Here is a 20,434-nt window from a genome sequence, read left to right on the forward strand (position 1 = left end):
TTTTTTTTATTCAATTTATTGAATGAAAGCAGTACACAACTATGTCATTTTTCTACATAGTCTCCATTTCGTTCATTAGAGGCCCTCCAGCGTTTACAAAGTGTATGGATTCCTGTAGAAAAACATTCTTGTGGTTGTCTGCGCAATCACTCATGCACCGCCTGCTGTACCTCTTCATCAGAACGGAACTTCTTTCCTCCCATCGCCTTATTGAGTGGCCTAAACATGTGGTAATCACTTGGGGCTAGGTCTGGTGAATATGGCGGATGTGGAAGACACTCAAAGTGCAAGTCTTGGATTGTTGCAACTGTTGCACGGGCAGCATGGGGCCGAGCATTGTCATGTTGCAAAAGGACACCTCTAGTCAAAAGTCCACATCGCTGTGATCTGACTGCAGGTTGAAGATGATTCCTCAAGAGATCTGAATATGAGGCACTGGTGATAATGTTCCCCCAAGGCGTGTAGTGCTCCAAGAGTATGCCTTGTTCGACCCAAAAGAGAGTCAGCATAATCTTCCCTGCAGATGGCTGTGTCCAGAACTTCTTGGGTTTTGGTGATGAGGATTGGTGCCATTCATTGCTTGTTCTCTTTGTTTCTGGTTGGTGGTAGTGCACCCAAGTTTCATCGCCAGTAAAAATTCTCGAAAGGAAGCCCTTACCTTCTCCTTCAAGGCGCCGCTGAAGTTATTCACAGGTGTCAACACATCGTTGTTTCAATTCTGGAGTCAGCTGCCATGGCACTCACCTTGCAGACACTTTGTGAAACTGGAGCACATCTCGAATGACATGGTGTACTGATCTGTGACTCATGTTAAGAATTTCGGCTATTTCATCCACCAACACTCGGCGATTGTCCATCACTAGTACTTCAACTGCTGCTGTAGACTCAGGGGTCACAACTTTGTGTGCCTGACCCGGGTGAGGAGTGTCTGCCACAGACGTCACACCATTTTTGTATTTCCTACTCCACTTGTACACTTGCTGCTGTGACAAGCATGCATCGCCATACTGAACCTTCACCCATCAATGAACTTCAATCGGTTTCACACCTTCACTGATCAAAAAACAAATTACAGAATGTTGTTCTTCTTTTGTGCATGTACGTAGTGGAGCAGCCATCTTCAAACCGGCACTGTGATGGCGTTCTGTTTTCCTGCATTATTCTGGTACCTATAGGATACTCTTTATAGCACTGGTAACATGTCTGCCAACTTATAGGACAATGGCATGATATTTCAAATTTTTATCTCAGTTTCACTGTTTTCATTTGACTCACCTGCGTAATAAGTAGCATGTGAACATAGAAGAATTCAGGAAGTTGGAGGCTGAATGGGGCACTTCAGACTTGCTGAAATTTAGCTCCTGTTCCTCCATTCCTATTTCATTTGTTTTAATCAACTGCTCATTTCTGGGATGTGATACTATGCAGTCTGGTATAAGTTTACAAATATTCTGGAGGAATATACTCTCTCCATCTTCAGGGTTGCATAGTAAGCTAATCAAGTAACCAGCAAGAAGCAGACACTATTTGATCCTGAAGATGGGGGCAGTATATTCCTCCAAATTATCTGTGAACTTCTGCTGGATTACACAGAACCGTATCCCAGAGGCCAGTACTGTATTCACCTGAAGATGCAAGTGGAATCAGTTTTCAAAACACTGTGGCCATTCACTGTACTTTGGCAATTGGTGGTGTCCAAAGTAATTGTAGTGAACTCCTTGTAAAGAATTATCCATTTTATGAAAACAAACTAATCGAGTGTAGAACAGTTATAGTATAAGACAACCTAGGTCATAGAAGAACGTATGAAAATTTCTCCTCACCTGAAAATGTTGAAAACCAGGTACCAGATACTGCTGTAAGTGTACTGTAATGTTTGGTAGTAATGTAACAACCCATTTTGTTTTATTTCACTCTGTTTTGGCACCAACATTTTCAATTACATCATAATCACAGATACTTAAGGATGGAAGGGGTACTGAGCAGGTTGGTCTATAGGTAATGATGTAGACTTGTATTCAGTAGTTGCTCAGAAAAAATCTTGGGCAGGACACTGGCTTTCCTGACTGAGATTTTTATGCTTTTCCTCAGTCCATCCAGGGAGATGTTGGGGTTATTACCATGAATAGCGTACAACTGATTCCTTTGAAATGCCTGACATAGTCTTGACATGAGAAGTGTTATTAAACAACACATTGACTCATGACATAGAGATGCTATATGAGCCTTGATTTTGGGGTTTCAAATGAATAGAGTTCCAGCTTTATTAGCAAGCTGTGTTTGTATGACCATCTGTATACCTGTCTTCGAGTTCAGCTACTGGCTATAATCGTTATTGTCTCTAATTGGCCGATTTATGTGAAACTTACCATACTTATTGTCATTGGAGACCTCCATGTCTTGCTACCTTAGAACTTCTTATGATTAGCAGCACAAATATGATGACTGCAGACTCTGCAGCATTTGTTGTGCAATCTTGAAGTTTTGTATTATGATAGTCTCTTTAAAAGTATTAAAGTATTTTCTTAAAAATGTGGATGATATGAAAATGGAAGTTTTGTATTATAATAGTCTCTTTAAAAGTATTAAAGTATTTCCTTAAAAATGTGGATGATATGAAAATGGAAGTTTTGTATTATAATAGTCTCTTTAAAAGTATTAAAGTATTTCCTTAAAAATGTGGATGATGTGAAAATGGTGATTAGTCAAAATATTTTGGTATGAAAGTAGCTGATGTATCACTATGACTCGACATAAGAAATTTGTATGATGATTTTTTACAAACATCATCTAAAGTTGGGGACAATGAAGTCTGGAAGATCTGATAATTTTAAGCCCTAAAATTAAAATGCACAACACCATCCTGAATGTTAGTCTTAAGTCACAGTGATAAAATTGTTCTCTTGTCAGCTTACAGATGAACTGAGTTCGCTGGTATGGTCAACATCCATTGAGCATGCAAAGGAGCTGCTCAGTATCTCTAATGAAAGTTTTGTGGATGCTCTGAATGATGCTTTGGTAAGTTAAAGCTGTCCTCACACTGTGACATGTAGAATATACTCATAGTTTTAGTGGAACCAATAACCCCAAGGCTATTTCATGTTAGGAGTGAGGAGAAGAGGTCAGAGCAGAGTAAATTAAAATGGAGTCAAATTATGGGTGGGAAGAACAGTCACTGAGAAAAGTTGTTATGCATTGTTTGCACAAATTGTGGGACATGAATGTATAAATGGGAGATTGTGTGCATCCACCTATGTGGCCACATGTTTCATTTCCAAAAGTATTGGACTGATTTCAGTTAAATTTGGTATTGTGGAGTCTACAGTAAGGGTTGTCAGTTGAATTTAATCATGCATCATATTAGTGTGACCGCCTCTGTGGTCTAGTGGTCAGAGTTGCTGGCTGCAGATCCACAGGTCCATGTTTGATTCCCGGTGGTACCAGATTTTCTGAGAAGTAGTGGGTCTGGAATGGGGTCCACTCAGCCCTCTGAGGAGCTATTTCAAGGAAATAGGGGCTCTGGTCTAGAAAACCGAGATTAACGGCCATGGGGATTTGTTGCACTGACACCCTCTATCTGCAAAAATTGGCACTAGCTTTGCCAAAAGCGACAGTTGCTTAGTCAGTATAGTTCACTTGTGGACTAAAACCATATACTTTTTTTTTGTCATATTAGTGTAATGCAACCCCTGTTTTATAAGAAACTCAGATTGTACTTTATAACATTTCTTAGCCCATTGTCAATTAACAATGTCTCTGAGACATGGTCATTCATGTCTAAACAGCCATACCATGTCTCTGAGACATTTTGAGGTTTGCTGTTATTGTTTTGTCCTGACATCTTGCCTTATGCTATTTTGCATTTTTTGTACGTAGGAATACATTTTATTTATCAATATATTCCAAAGATCTTAAAATATGAGAATACCGCAATTGCAGAGACTTTCCATATGAATGTAATTGCAGAGGCAGACAAGTTGCCATTTAACATTTTCATTGTGGATTATTTTCTTACCATTTTCCTAAAGTAATGAAATTGTGAGGCAAAAATATGAAAAAACAACATTTAATAGCTTCGTGAATGAAGTGCAGTAATGCAGTAAAAGGAGATGATTATTTCTTGATGTGGACTAAAGTCAAATGTCGCACTGTGCAGCAACAGATGCTTGTTTGACTTCTGGCAAATATTGCAGCAATGGGGTTAAAAGGGTTCAAAAGAGATTGTGCAGAAAAGTTGTACTTACACGAAATATAGAGCTTATTAAGTTCTACAACTTCTATATGCATTTTCATATGGTGAATATTTAACAAAATAAATTGTGCTGTGCAGTAAAATCATAATAATGCTGCATAGGAAACCCCGGACTGTGGTTGTAGGCAGTACTGATTCTGCTTGCAGGTGAATATGCAGACAGTAGGCCTTCTGTTGTCAATTGTCATCATTTTCATGACAAATACACAGTGCGTCAATGAATTGGGCAATTTTAAAAACGTAATGAACAGTAAACAATTGCATTTATTTTGTTTTAACACATATGAATACAGTGTAAACATAAAAGCATTTGGTTTTTCTCAATTAACTCTTTGAAGACAGAAGTCTATTTCCAAAAAATAACACCATACTGTGACTTTGGAACTGTGAAATGGTCTCCCATAAATTTCTTTGGGGTTTGTGGCTTACCAGTAGCGGAAATTTTGCTTGTTAACAAACGCCAACAAATGGAAATGAGCTTCATCACTCATCCGTAAGTTGTTAACGACATCTTGGTTTTGGTTAATTAATTGCAAAGAAGTCTGGCAGAAATCAACTCTGTTTTCATAGTCATTTTCATGTAGTGCATGAGTAATTTGAATTTTATAGGGTAGAAGTGGAGATCTTTGTGCAAAATCCGCCGACGCTGGCTTCGGACAGCCCGAGTGATGTAGCGTGGCAACGTGTAGACCAGCGTGGACTTTGTTCAATGGCTTCTCTCACTGCTGCTACATTCTTGGGTGTATGTGCTGTTTTACGCTGCTGCCTTTCTTCTTTAGCGTAGAACCAGTAGCCTCAAAGTTCTGAACCCAGGCCTTGATGGCATGGGCAGATGGAACAGCACAGTTGCGATGAATACCAAACTCTCTTTGAAATTCACGCTGAGCAATCACAAAACTGTCACCGTTTTTGTAAAATGCTTTCACAGCAAACGCACCTTGTGCTCCAGTCCACGGTTCCATTGCAACTATAAAACGCTTTGATAGTAGTCTGCTGGGTAGCAGTAGCGGCATCCTCCGCACTCCAACAAATCCAGGAAAAACCCCGCTGCCAAATCGTCCAATTCATTGACGCACCCTGTATTTATTTAAAATAATTTCTTAAAACCTGTATTTTTTTTTATTCTGGATGTTATTTTAACCTAATATTATCCAAAAGTATTGTAACATAATTGTATTTGTAAGACTGAAAGTCTGTGTAACAGGGAAGTGGGATTTATGAGTTCCACTTAGAACTCCTTGTTTACTGTTATATTTAAAGACTGAAGAAAAATATGACAGCATTAACCAGAGTTCTTCTGAATGGATTTGCAGTGGAAGAAGTGTCCTCGGGATAAGATCATTGATGTAGCAACTCAGAGGTTAGATAACTTGCTTGAATCAGTGTTTGAGACGTCCAACGCTGTTCGACAACTGCACCCAAGTATATCTGGTGTAGTGGAGGGCAGTAGGGCTGCTTTCCCTCTTGGATTTGGTCATGCAACATGCTATGTTGGTAAAGGAGTGGCTTTAGTTGGGTGAGTAAGCAGGACTTCATGATAACCAGGGCCCCAGAAATACAAGCTAAATCTGTAGTCCCTTTGCCACACTCTCACTTTATTCTTCATACAAGTATTTCTACATAACTGAGTGTTAAATGTTAATATCATGGAACAAAGTAAAACTTTCTTTAAATTTGTTGTGATTTTTATTTTTATTATTTTAGAAGTGGGATGAGACTGAGTCCCTCAGTACTGTGGCTGAAGTGGCCTATTTTAGCAGCTCCATATCATGCATGAGAAGCCAGGGACTAACTATGTCATCTGCACATCAAACATTATAATAGTGCAATCTGCACCCATTCAGCCGGAATAGTGCAGTTTGTATGGTGACAGGATATGGGCTGGATGTCCAAGGGGTTGGAGTTTGAGTCCTGGTGGTGTCAAGAATCTAAAGGACTCTACTGCGACTTGTGGTTTTGATAATACATACATAAATATATTGTATGCCAGGTACCTTTCAGTACTTTTGTGTCTGGAAGTTAATAGCTGTGTTAAATGAAAACTGGCCTGAAACAGAAACATGTTCTGGTCTTTTAGGATTCCATTATAAGCACATTTTATTGTGACTAAAATTGGATGTTTTCAGAGATGCAGCCCACAGAGTTCACCCATTGGCTGGTCAAGGAGTCAACTTGGGGTTTGGAGATGTTAAGTGCCTGTCTGAGTTGCTGTGTGAAGCTGTGTTCAATGGCAGTTCACTTGGTGAGTATCTCAGTTCAGGTCTCTTGAGATTTATATATTCCCTTCAGTTTGTCCAGATAAATGTTAGGAAGGTGCAGTAATCATATGGATGATGTAGTTCCATTCTTTTCTGGTTTTCCAATTAAAGACTGTTTTTAAAGTTGCCAGTTTTCAGTACTAGGTGAAGAAATCTGTAATTGATGGAACAACTGTAGGAACATCAAAATATCTAACCAACTTCATGAACCAGGGCCCTTCTTGAGAAGATGAGATGATTGTTGCTTAATTGGAAAAAGGTCCGTTTTTTATTGAACCCAAAAACTCCTTACCATGTTAACAACAGCGTGCCACTGGAACCTGTCTTGAGCCAGTTGAATCAAATTCTTTAATATTATCCTCCCTCGTACATGGTCTCACAATAAAGTTTGCTTACTCATCTCGGTAAAAGTACTACATGCCTCATTGCTGAATATCACTGTGGTTCTCTTCAAAGTATTCCCCTTGGGAAGCTATTCACTAATGCCAGTGCCTTGTCCACCCTTCGAAACAATTTTCATGGAATGGCCTTCAGAGCTGCTGTTATGTTACTCCTGATGTCATCAATGTCATCAAAATGCTTTCCTTTCAATATTTCCTTTATCTTCAGGAACAGAAAAAAATCACTGGGGCTAGATCCAGTGAATAGGGAGGGTGTTCCAGCACAGTTATTTGTTTACTAGCTAAAAACTCCCTCAGAGACAGTGCCATATGACCTTCTTTGGAACAGTTTTTGCACACACATTCCTTATGTCAAGAGCTTCAGTTAAGAGCTTCTTTGGAACAGTTTTTGCACACACCTTCCTCATGTTAAGAGCTTCAGTTAAGATTTTCCTAACTGTTTCTCTGTCAATGTTCACTTGTTCTGCTATGCTCCTAGCAGTCAGCTGACAATTTTCACACGCAATTTGATGAACTTTTACAATATTTTCTTCAGTTCTGCTCATTGCTGGCCATCCTGATCTCTCTTCATCAGTGACACTTTCTCTTCCCTCAGAGAAACCTGTCACCCACTTGAAAATGGCTCTTTTCTTCATAACATTATCCCCATAAACTTCCATTAACATCTCTCTGATTTCACTTCCACTCTTGCCAAGTTTAACAAGAAATGTAATGTTAATTCGTTGCTTTAATTCAAGCTCTGACATTCTCACAATGGCATACCTAAACACACTCAGAAAGAGACTGCCATAGATTAACAACAACACAGCTGTGAAATGCTGATATGCCAGTGTCATCAAACTATACTGAGGTTTCTGTACCCTGCTGCCACAAAAAGCACACAGTGGCAAGTTCGTGAACTTTATTGTCAGACCTTGTATATAACATATATCCTAAGTGGTATCTTTGCTTCAGGTTTTTAGATAAAATTTTTTTAGGCATTTCTCATCTCTCAATGCATGTTACATGGTCTGTCTGCCCTATGTTTCATGAGTTGATTACCTCTAAATATTTACTGAGGAGTATAAATTTTTATAGATAGAAGAGCCTGTTTTATTGATATATTAATACAGTGATTGATGTTTTGGGCATTATCCATTGTCCTGTTTTCAGTGAAATTACATTTTGGAATCCAGACTCTGTCTTTGTCCTCAAGTGAAAAGCCTACTCAGCTGTACCTTATAAGTAGTGCTAGTCTGTATCTCTAGACAGCGGAGGTGGTGTCCAGATAAGGACCTGGTCTATTGATTGGGCCCACCTGGATATGGATAGGCTTTTTACATGATGACAGAGACAGAGTCCAATATCTGAAATGTTGTTTTAAATAAAAGTATGGCGCTGGATAATGTCCAGAAGTCAATAATTATACAAATTATGATGCTGCGCATTATGTAACATTTTCCATCCTTATGTTACTTCCACATTCTTAGATCTTTGATTCTCAGCACTTTGTTTTCAAACACCCCTAGTCTGTATTCTTCCTTTATGGTAAGAGACCAGGTTCCAGACCCATAAATAGCAACAGGGAAAATTACAGTGTTTATATATTTTAATCTTCAGGAAATGGGAAGATGAAAAATTCCTAGCTGAATGTTAGCAAGCTTTTCCAGAATATATCTACTTTTAACTTATTCATAAATTTAATTTTGATTTGTTTCTTTTTTCTTTCCAAGTGTTTGAATTCTGCTACGTTTTTATAGAGTTCACTAGGTGTCTTTATGAGACATTGCCCTGCACTCTGAGCATATGCCTAGATTTCTCCCCATTTATTTAAACATAACCTCCTTATTAGCATCTGATAGGAGTTCTGTGCTTTTCTATATGGTACTTACATTGTTCCCATGGCCCTGGAGTTGACTCAGCCTCCAACACAAATGAGTACCAGGAATTAATTAAATAATTTTCCTGGGGAGTAAAATGTGGCTGGCGCATAAGGCTGAGAATCTTACAACCATCTTTGAGCCGATTGTCTAGATAATGTGGGACCTACAATGTCTCACAACCCTATGAGCCTTCACGGCCTGTTACAGGGATAGCTTTACTTTACTTACATTGTTCCCAATAAATTATCATCAGCATTAGATCTAAATCTGGTGTGTTCCCTACAGTTATAATCCTCCTAATATATAAAAATGCCAGTCACAGTTGATGCATGGCATAAGGTATGAAATTTCTTTGCCCTCTTGAATATTAGGCTTGTGGGTTCGAGTCCCACTCAAGGCATGGATCTTATCTGCGTTAATTCTGTGTTTGTGTGTAGGTAGCAGCCTTGTGACAGGCTGATTGCTCATCCAAGGCATCCTACCATCTGTCTAAGATTAAGAAATTGAAGTGAAACAAGCATTTCATGGATGCCCTATGCTCCAGGTCGGAGCAGCAGCAGTAGATAGGTGGATAGAATATGTAAAAATAAACAAGAACTTAATTAAGATAACTTCCTTGTACTAATGTATACATAATTTGAGGATTTTGTTTCCAGGGAACATGTCTCACCTTATGAAATATGAGACTTTGAGGCAAAGACATAATCTGCCTACCATGTTGGCAACTGAAGGCCTGCAGAAATTGTATGGAACAACATTGACTCCAGTTGTGGTTCTTCGTAGTCTTGGACTTCAGCTTACACATGTACTTAGTCCTGTGAAGGTAAGTATTTTCAACAACTGCCAAGCAGAAATCGTCTTAAACAACCAAGATTGTATAATCTTGTCATAAATTATTTACTACCCTTCAAACTTACATGAATCATAAATTTTTAGAGATATTGGGAAATGGATTGCATTGTTTGAAAGAACTGCTGAAAAATTTTTGTTACTTGATTTCATGGCTGATAGTAGTGCTGCTGAAATGTACACAGCTGATGAACACAAAATGGCACTTTCTCCCCAGAAAAAGGTAATATCTGTGTTGCATCACTGGGAAACAAATCAGTTATTCAAGTACAAGGACATTAATGTCAGGAATATGGAGAACAAGTGCTTGGAAAACGGTTGGAACAGTTTCCAAAGACAGGTAGTGTCTTCCATGAGAAGGACACATAGGCAGGCCTTCAGTAGACACTGACACAGTTGAGGTGGTTTGTGAAGCTTTTAAGTGATGCACAGCAATGGCGCACCTTCAGTGAAGCATTCTCTATCAGCAGGATAGTGTTCCTCCACACTGGGACCTTACAGTGAGAGTCTGTGAATAAAACTTCTCCAAACGGTTTTGGTGGGACAGATCAATTCCTTGGTCCCCTTGCTCTCCCAGTATGATCCCTTGGACTTGTTATACTGGAACCATATAAAGGACAAGATATTCCTTCCAACTGTTGCTAGTGTGGTTGAACTTTTTTTTTATTTGCTTAGTGGGGGGGGGAGTCCCACTGGGTACACTTGGCACGGTGGCCACTAATTGGCCTATTGTAGCCTGCCCTGGGTGATTATGATGATGGATAATTTGGTGGAATGAAGATTGGCAGGGGAAACCGAAGTACTTGGAGAAAATCTGCCCCATCGCCACTTTGTCCACCACAAATCCCACTTGACTAGACCCGGTATCGAACCCTGGCTGCCGCGGTGGGGAGCCAGTGACTAACCACTTGAGCTATGGTGCAGTCACGTGGTTGAACTTCGTACATGAATCAACATTGTAGCTGCTTCTGTGACACCCCAGATACTGGAAAGCACATGGTGTGAAACTGAGTACCATTTGGACATTTTGCAAGCTGCAAGTTGCATTCACATTGGGATGTGTTGAACTTGATGAGTTGTTCTTTCAAATAAAGCAAACTAATTATCCGTATCTCATATGCACTGTGTTTTGTTTGTACCTGAAACATGGTGAATAAATTGTGGTCACTCTGTATTTCAGCAGTAGACTTTAAGAGCTCAATATGCTTTCCTCCTCCTCCTCCTCCTCCTCATCATCATCATCATAACATCTTCCCAGGGGTCATCACCACAAAAGAATACACAACAAAGGTAAATGACATAAAAAAGACTGAAATAGCCACCAAAAAGATATGATGGAAATATCCTATGAAAGAAACTAATAATAAAAACAACGATGTGCTTAACGGCACAGAAGACAAAAGTAACAGAATATTTTGGTCATATAGCTTAAACAGTGTATGGTGCAGTGATCTCCCCAATAATAAGTGTTGCATGATGATGGCCCATGTGTGGCCGAAACATGTAGCAACAAAAAAAAAAAATGAATGTATATCGTTAAGGACATTTAAAATATTTAACAGACATTTTTAGTGTATTAAATATATTTTAATGTCTTTTATAAAAGGTTGATTTTGTTGCATTATAGACAAAATACTTATGATAAAAAAAATGAGAAAAATGCCTTTTATTTTTTGTTATTATAAATCGTAGTTTAATTTTAGGTTACATGCATACCAGATCTGTCTATTTGGGGGTCCACATCTGGAGAACTGTGTGCAATGTGTATATAAAAATTAAATTGTATTTGTTAGTATAAAATTCATAGAAACATAATATGAGTTCATATTGATTAATGACACAATTCAAGAACTATAGTACCAGCATTCTTGTATGCCGGAAAATTACCAAGAAAAGGATCGAAACATGTAGCATTACCACCAGCAGCTAATAAAAACAAATTTTGACACAGTAGTGTCTATTTTGTCTTTTTCAGAATTACTGTTGTGTAGACTGTCCCATTATATATCTTTCGTATGACACACAACAGGATGCATACCATGAAGGTTACAATGTGTATATAGTCTAGCAAACTTTAGCAGCTAGTTTTTAAGTGCATTTACCTGGTAACATATAAGTAAATGTTTTTAGCTTTACGGTCTAGTTGTTACTCATTTGCTTGCACTTCAAAGTCAGTGAGTGCATGACAGATATTTGTTTTGGTACTCTGGAAGAATATATATTTTTTATGTGACCCATAGGTAGGTACCTAAAATATACTGCTGCTCCTTAGCAGCTGGAAGTTGGACTGTCTTTGTGTATTGGATACTAGTTTTTGTAGAATATGACCCATTTTGTGATTTCTTTTTTCATTTGGTTTTAAGTCATTTTTTGTTTTCTTGATTTTGGTGCAGGAGTTCCTGATATATATGCAGTATTCTGACAGCTTTGCATGAAACATTTTAAATGTCTGAAAATAGACTCTGTCCCACTTTGTACTATATACTGTGAATTTAGATTTGCAACATATGGTTATTTCTTTGTACATGACTATTTACACTTACCAGTACCACAGCAATAGCTGACAAGTCAAAATGCATCTGATAGTTAATTTATGAAGAAGTTTTGATATGTATGTAGTCAGTAACCAAGACATAATCTTGATAATACACACCACAGACATGAACTTAATTAAGATCATGCCATGAAGATTAAGTATGGCTTTTATGTGTTCATTGCAAAAGGTGCATTATGCTAGTTGAATACATTATGTAAAAGCTGTCCATCCATTTGCTTACATTATCCCAGAAACTACCTAGTGGATTTTGATTGAATTTGGTATTGAAGGTCTACACTAAAAATTATAGGGAAAATTTGAATTTGGGCTATATTGGTCCAATAGTGATCCTACTCTATATGAAATTCAGTTCTAACAACCTCTTTCCCGCAGAATGGTTCACTGTAAAAAGTACTGATAAATTACATATAAAGTATAAACTCTGCAATTTTATTGAGATACATAGCTTTCATTTATAATATTTTTTATGTGTTCTGTATTTAACTACAAGGAAACTGTCATTGTGCATTGTCATGTCTGTGTTGTTTAGCTTTGCAATAATACGTCTATACATGAGACAAATGTATATCAAGGCCAGTGAGGTGTGCAAAATCACAAGGAATGTAACTGGGTACCTTTGTACCTTGACCTATGACTTATGACTTAGAAATTCTAGACAGAACAATCCCATTAAATTAACCCCAGTTACACTTATGATACTTACATTGCACAAACCTGAAGTGCAGACCTTGGACAGCTTCTTCAGAAAGACTGACATCCTCTGCCAATCTTAGTCCCTTCCAAAGTCTTCCACCCATCTGAATTTGACGAGATGCTGGAGATTCCAGATTTTGATACAAGTTCACTTGTTTATATATTTATTATATTTATTAACCTGCTTATTTTAACATCTTTTATATATTAAATGTTAATACTGTGTTATTTTATGTCCCTTTATTAATTTTATAATAACATTATTATGCAGTAGGTTTACAATGTTGAAAAATGTGTCTGAGCCTTGGGCTCCAGGAAGTAAGGGCTATGTGAGAGAGTTAGTAAATAGGTCATAAATGGATATAAAATGTAAAACATGTGATACTCAAACCTGGAAAAAACATTCATTTCTCAACATATCCTCCAACGACATTGATACACTTCTCCCCAAAACTCACAGCATTGAATTTTTCAACTGTTGTCTCAGTCATTTCCGCAACTGTGTTTCAACTTCTTCGTCATCATTGGAACATTTGCCACCAAGGTGGAACGTCTTTGCGCGACAAACGCTTCCCACCATAAACAGGAAACATTTCTTTGTGAATATCCTTTGCATTGAGTTCTCTTGCCCACAGAAAAATGCATAGCAGAATTCTACTCTTTGGTAGTACACATTCAAGCATGGTTGACATTTTGACTACTAAAACCAGCCTCTGAACATGTGTATGTGCATCTGATACCTAGACTATCATGAAGTTGGACTGTGCTGCTACCTTGTGATACACATAGAAAACCTATTATGTCCATTACAGCTGTTTTACTTGCATTTGTGACCTATTTACTGACTTTCCCTCATATGTTATAATGTTCTCAAATTATGTTTTTTCAACTTATGGCCTGTGTTTTGGAATTCAGTTATAAGTCTGCGATATAACTGTATACATATTTTCATTCCTGAACAACCTATGATGTAGTAAGAGCTTAGAGAAATTCCCAAACCCCAAAGACCAATCTTTGAACTCTACTCTAAGCAGGCAGATGCAGTCTTGTATGTGGGAGGTACCTGATTTTAATTTTAGCCAGGTTACTGGCTGTCCTATACAACAGCTCTCAGATTTTCTTTATTCAGGTGAATGTTAAGGCAGTACCTTGACATCCTTCTTTCAGGTATTAAACAAGAGTCATTTCATGCACGCATAGAGCTGTCAGGTTGATATTAATTTTATCGTAGATGGTTACACCATGTGGATGTAGGTAGTGTTGCCAACATTTCAAATGTATATACTGCTTCCATCTTTAGGGTAAAAATATGTAGGGTGGGTGAGTTTCTGTGTATATATAGGTTTATGTTTTCCAAAAACCACAGGCCAGTGGGGAAGAATGGTGGTTGATATCTCTCCTGCACAGCCTTCCTGATTCACTGTGTCAGCTGGGACAGGGTACCAACCCCCATTCCCCCTCAAGGCTTCTTTTTAAATGTAAACCGATATATATTATAGAACCTTGCCCACCCTACATCCTGAAGATGGAGGAGTTATGTACCTCTGAAATGTCATTGCCAAAATCCATGTGGTATAACTACCCAAGAACTGAATTAACATCAAGAGTGCAGCCTAAAATGAGTAACATCAGAACGATAAGAAGTACAGTTTCTAACAGAGCTATATGTTTACCAACTACAGTTGACTTATCCATCTGCTGTTTCAGAAAATGATTATGAACTATGCTGCAGCATGATGAAAGCCTACTGTCCTGATGAAGTCCATTTTCTATGTTGTGTAAGTACCAAGTTATGTGACAGCAAAATCCCACTTAAGATATGAAAATTGAGGAAGTTTTATTACGTAAAATATAACAGGAATCTCTGAAACAAACTTCCTTTGCCTCATTTTCTTCAAATCCTTATAACCTATATGAAAGGCTAATGGTACATGGCCACTTTTCATGAAATTTCACCATCAGAATTCCCTGTATTTCTTGTTTGTCCCACCTGAGTCACTTATCCAACATGTCATAACATCCTTGCTGTTTAATCTAGTATTCTACTCAGTCATTTTATAATTAATTTAATTAAACTAGTTATAATAAACTATTATCTCATTGTGTATATACAGTTCACCAAACAATATACTATCACATAGTATGTGTGACGGTAGATGGGGTTTGGATTGGTGAATGGATTTATTGACCACTTACAGGTCATAACTACAAATAACTATAACACTATCGCTATTTCCACACTTGCCAGATCACTAGAGCAGACAGTCTGTTGTTTTAAATCTGTTACTAGATGTTTCCTGGTAACGGCTCCAACAATGGCTATTCCTATACCTCCGGGCTCCTCTCTTCACAGATTCCCATTCAGAACTCAACTGACTAAGCTCTAACCTTGTCTCTTGCTTATAACGTCTTGGCATGGACCACATAGAAAACACAGCTCTTCTATTGTGTGCATGCATGTTGCTGGCATTACACAGCAATGGCTGTTTACAGAGTCACCGCTTAGCAATGGGTCTATATGCCACAATACAATACAAACAAAGAAGCAACAGCAATTATAACTAATCCAAATATAGTGTAAGTATTACATGCTTAAAATATAATATTCAGGTGAAGATTTTACCTGTGATATGTCTGACGTTAAGAACAGACATTTGTTCATACAACACTGCTTTAGTGGATCTCTTGTCTTATTGTCAGACTGAGGTGATAGATTTTTTCTTACAGGAAGACATTTAAATATGTACCTTACCCATGTAATTTATTGCAGGGGCATTATCCTTTACATGAAATGCCAGATTAAAGGCAGGGAAAATGGATCAGGTGAGCCAGCAGTAGCCTTGCTCTAGTGACATACACTTCTCATCAGCATGGTAACAGAAAAATTGCAACTGTTGAAGATTATGATTAGGAAACAAGGCAGTGATATGATGATTCACTTTTAAGCAAATATAAAAGTTTCATGTGAATAAGTAAATGGGGAGCAAGCGGTAGCATAGTTGGTTGAGGCACCATACTACAAGCCAGAAGGTTGTGGGTGCAATTCTTGATGAGGTCATTGGATTTTTCAGTTGACCTAATACTTTCAGCTGCACTATGGCCCTGGGGTCAACTCAGCATCTAACAGAAATTAATACTACCAAGAATCTTCCTGGGGGGTAAAGGGCGGCTGGCGCATAGGTCTGACAACCTCACCGCCATCTGTGATCCGATTGTCTAAAAAATGTGGGAGCCTCGATGTCTCACAACCCTGTGGACCTCCATAGCCTGTTACAGAGATAGCTTTACCTGTACCTTTTTTACCTGATTAAGTAAACATGGATTTGTTGGAGTCAGGTTCTTGCATCAGTGAATATCAAGAATACAGTCTTCTGGGTTGCAGCACTGTGTATGTCAGAGAGAACATGATATTTTGCAGGAACATACTGCCTCCATCTTCAGGATCAAAGAGTAAGCCATGCAAGAAATAAGCAGAAACAGACAGTAGTATCAGCTTCCCACCTGCTTCTGCTAGTTTCTTTCTTGGCTTACTCTTTGATCCTGAAGATGGAGACACATGTTCTTCCATCCAAAGTACATGAAATTACAACAAAAAACTGCACTCTTAAAATTGTGACTAGTCACCTTTATGATGAAACATAACTGTATTATAGATCAGTAGAAAATTAGACTTTGTATGGGTAATGTTGCTGGAAGTAAAAGCAATAATAGGACAGCCTGTACTTAATGGTAATGTGCTATAAATAGCATCAGAAGAGGCCATAAATGGAAAGGCGGTGACAGTACTTCCATTCTGCATGTACCTGTATAGCACAAGAGCAATATTCTTATTACAGACACAATGTCACAGCATGTGGCAATCGAGCATATAGATGAGATTTCTTTTCCACAGAAATGCCCTCTGGTTATTTATACCTCAATAAATGCCCATTATTGCATGACCTGTTGCCCCATGGATTTGGTATTGGTTCTCATTCCCATAAATAGCAGATTCTGTAGTACCTGGCCAAAAATTTTTCTGTGAAAAAATTAAATCACTACAGTGGAACCTCGCTTAACGAGCATAATTTGTTCCAGAATCTTACTTGTAATGTGAAACACTTGTTAAGCGAAACAATTTTCTCCATATAAATTAATGTAAAATATGATGTGTTCCATGCTGAAAAAAATACTAAAAAAATTTGATGTATAACATTTATTCAAAGAAAATGATATATACATTGTCAAGGAGCATGAATCATCTTCATCTTTTCTTCTATGCGGACTGAACCAACCTGGAATGCGAATTCGATTTGCAGAAAACAAAAAGAATCTAAATAATTAGTTTATTATTTATGATACATATCTAATTTTTTTTTTACTAGAAAGCTGTCTAGAGACATTTGTTTTTGCTGGCGCTTCAAAATTTGGTGAAAATGTGACACAGCATTATCATTAAATAAATTTGTAGCGTGCATAGCCACCACCCACGGCTTCCCTTAAATGCTGCTTCTTCAGCTGTTGATGATCCTGGCGTCTTCTTAATGAGGTCAGCGAAAATCACTTTCGCCTTCTCACAAATGATGTTCTCGTTAATAGTGTCGCATTGCAATTGCTTTTCATTTATCCATATGAGGAGCAACCTTTCAACATCGTCGAGAATATATAACCGTTGCATAGATATTCTTGTCACTCCCTTTGAAGCACCTATCTCCTTAATCTTGTCCTTGTTCTTGAGGATAGTGCAAATTGTTGATGTAGACCGATTGTATGTGTGTGCTAGATCAGCCATGCTCACACCTTGTTCTCGCTTTTCAATGATTTTACATTTCATTTCTATGGTTATTTTTATTCCTTTATGGCTGTTTTTTTGCGGCTTTTTCTTCAGGGACATTTTTGCAAGGGTTATTATTCTTTGCACAAAAAAAAAATCACAAATAATATGTCTGAACAAAAGTTTGGAAAAATGTGTGATCACAAGCGACACTAAGATGCTAGCAGAACGAGTGCTAAACACAGACTGATGTAGCAAGCGCACAATCCGGGACTTCCCCTCTTGTCACTCGATATGTGAAACGTTGCTCGTTAAGGGAGTCATTTTATTACAATTTGTTTTGCTCATTATCGCTGGCAAAAGAGCATAATGAATGGTGGTGATTATGTGGAAAAATAACTGTAAGTAGCTGAAATCTTGCTCTATTTAACTGCGTTATTATGCTTTCTGTATCTGTTGTAGTTTTCATTAAAAGAAAAGGAGGCCTTATATACGGAACACTCCTCGTATATAGCTGCATGGCAGTGGTATAAAATCTGAAATAAAATAACAAACCAAGTATAACATTTTGCATGAAGTCTCTGCACTAGATTGGCCCATTCTTGGAACCCCCCATTTCTGTTCACATCTTACAGAAAATTGCTCATTTTACACATTTACATGATTTTTTTCAAGAATGCATGTACTGTATAAAAAAGAATAACTGTTTCATCATTCTTAAAACTTTTTAATTCACTGCAAATATACAAATGACCAACACATACCATATATAGAACCCTAGGAATGCTATTCTAAAAGCAGAATAACTGCATGATTCAACAGGTTATCTAAAGGCCATTATTTGGGAAACAGGAGAATGGAATCTGCCCTTGTAGTAGTTCCAGTAGCAGCCCAAGTATGTGCATGTAAGCCTATAGGCCTTCAGAACATTACGTGAAATGGTAATGGAACTAGTGATGAGCTTAGAGTATTGCTATGTGCATATATATCTTAAAAAATATAAAATTTAAATTTTTAAAGAAATTAATAAGTGGTTTAACACAAAAAATATGAAAAATATTAACCCTTTGAGGTCCATGTACTTTGTTACATAATAGTACACCATATCTGCTTGTTTTGTTTGAATTTAAAGACTGTCGGACTCAAGCCCACTCTGGAATGGAACATGACTTTGTAAATGAAGTCCAATAGATTATCCCTCTTGAAGACCATATATTTAAAAATCAGTGTGAAGTCACTGCACGTACTTTCTCATATATGAGTGACCTTGACTACATTACACTGGAAACAAAATTTGTCATGGCTAGTAGACCACTGTTGGCTGCTGAATACTAAACAACAATAAAATCTCATTGGTAAAGCCAGTTTCAACAAAAACTATATTTTGTGTTTAAGGCCCTGGTGCAAACATCATTATTTTCATGGCGATACCATCTATGAAATTTTATTTCGAAATGTCTTCTCAGATTAATGACATTTGATTAAAATCATATAAGCTGTTTTTGAAATAATTACAGCCATTTTATTTTGCGTCCCTATCTTTGGATTTGGAATGTTCATATTCACTGGGCATTGACCTATGATAAATAAACTCTTCAATTTCAAATATGAATAAAATCTGTCCAACCATTCAGGCACTAGTGAGCATACATACATACATACATACCACATATATACAGATGGCATGCCAAAACCACGTTTTCATATTCAATGAGCCTGAAAACGTGTGTTTTAGAATCGCAATATTTTCTCATGTACGCTACATATATGAGGATGTAATGACATGCAAAGTCACAGAACCCCTTTAATTTAATTTATTCTAAGGTACAGAGTATGTCAGGCTGAATCCAACATTTTTGTGAAACATATTTCCACAAGTATGAGAGTGAATCCAGCTTTGAACTGGAATGTGACTTCTGCAAGTGTCATAAGCCCCCAGTTAGACCATAACACGAGTTCTGCAAATGTCATACTGAGTCTGACAAAAGACCTGAGAGGGTTAATATAGTTTGTACTTTCTCAAATTGGAATGTGACAGAGCCCCAGCAAGTGCTAAATATTCATGATGTTCTCAGTATATCCACACCAAACAGTAAAATGTCCCACAGCCAAACATACAGATATTGCCATATATATCACACAGAATAAAATCAAGTAATCGTAATTCAGAATTAAATTAGAGTAAGGCATTTTGCTTGGGATGTGGCTTACAAGAAGTGTTCTAAACACAGGGAACTTAAAACATTCATATTGCATTTTGAAGATTTTGTGCTGTGTTTCAGCTATAAATGCAGCTACAAAAATAATGTGTATATACATCTAGTTACTTACATTATTTTTCTATATAAATTGTTCATATTACAGGAATTTAATCAGGTCTCAGTATTTACAGTACTGGAAAAGGACGAGAAAGATAATTAATTTCTGAACTCTCCAGTTCTGTCCTGTACTTCCCCTAACTGATACAAAAACCAGTAGCACTGTCAGAGAAGCAAGGGACCAAGAGTAGAAATTCTTTTCACCTCCAACATGTGGAATCAAGGCTGTAACACGCACTAGCATAAATCTAACATGTTGAACCACTCTGACATCTACTTAAGGACCATCACTTTTATAACAACACAGTGTTGTGACTGTCTGTAGGTTGAATGTTTGGAGTACAATTTCTGGTAGGGGCAGAGACCTTTCTCTTCAAGATCACATCCCAGTCTTGTACCCAACTGATTCTGGTTGTCCTTTCCCCAAGGGTAAAATTGACCACTCACCTTCATTAGTAGTAAGATATTTTTCCAAATGCCACCTACACCCC

The 20,434-nt window shown here is 37.6% G+C and overlaps 1 protein-coding gene across 8 annotated transcripts in view; it reads left to right on the plus strand.

Moving 5' to 3' along the window:
- Positions 1-20,434, plus strand: part of LOC111870342 (ubiquinone biosynthesis monooxygenase COQ6, mitochondrial) — a 110,917-nt gene that overhangs the window by 73,744 nt on the left and 16,739 nt on the right. For 4 of the 8 annotated variants that reach the window (XR_002843827.2, XR_002843828.2, XR_004513646.1 and 1 more), the window contains exons 6-11: positions 2,911-3,018; positions 5,566-5,768; positions 6,379-6,494; positions 9,430-9,596; positions 14,580-14,650; positions 15,643-15,695. Coding sequence is in view for 2 of the 8 variants with exons in the window: in XM_023862536.2 (XP_023718304.1) it covers positions 2,911-3,018; positions 5,566-5,768; positions 6,379-6,494; positions 9,430-9,596; positions 14,580-14,609 (624 nt within the window). In the remaining 6 variants the exon portion in view is untranslated. Of the gene's footprint in view, positions 1-2,910; positions 3,019-5,565; positions 5,769-6,378; positions 6,495-9,429; positions 9,597-14,579; positions 14,651-15,642; positions 15,929-20,434 lie in introns of those variants that run through there. The other 4 variants (XR_002843829.2, XR_002843830.2, XM_023862538.2 and 1 more) reach the window with 2 other exon arrangements.

This window comes from Cryptotermes secundus, unplaced genomic scaffold (genome assembly GCF_002891405.2).
Source record: "Cryptotermes secundus unplaced genomic scaffold, Csec_1.0 scaffold391, whole genome shotgun sequence".
Classification (NCBI taxonomy): domain Eukaryota; kingdom Metazoa; phylum Arthropoda; class Insecta; order Blattodea; family Kalotermitidae; genus Cryptotermes; species Cryptotermes secundus.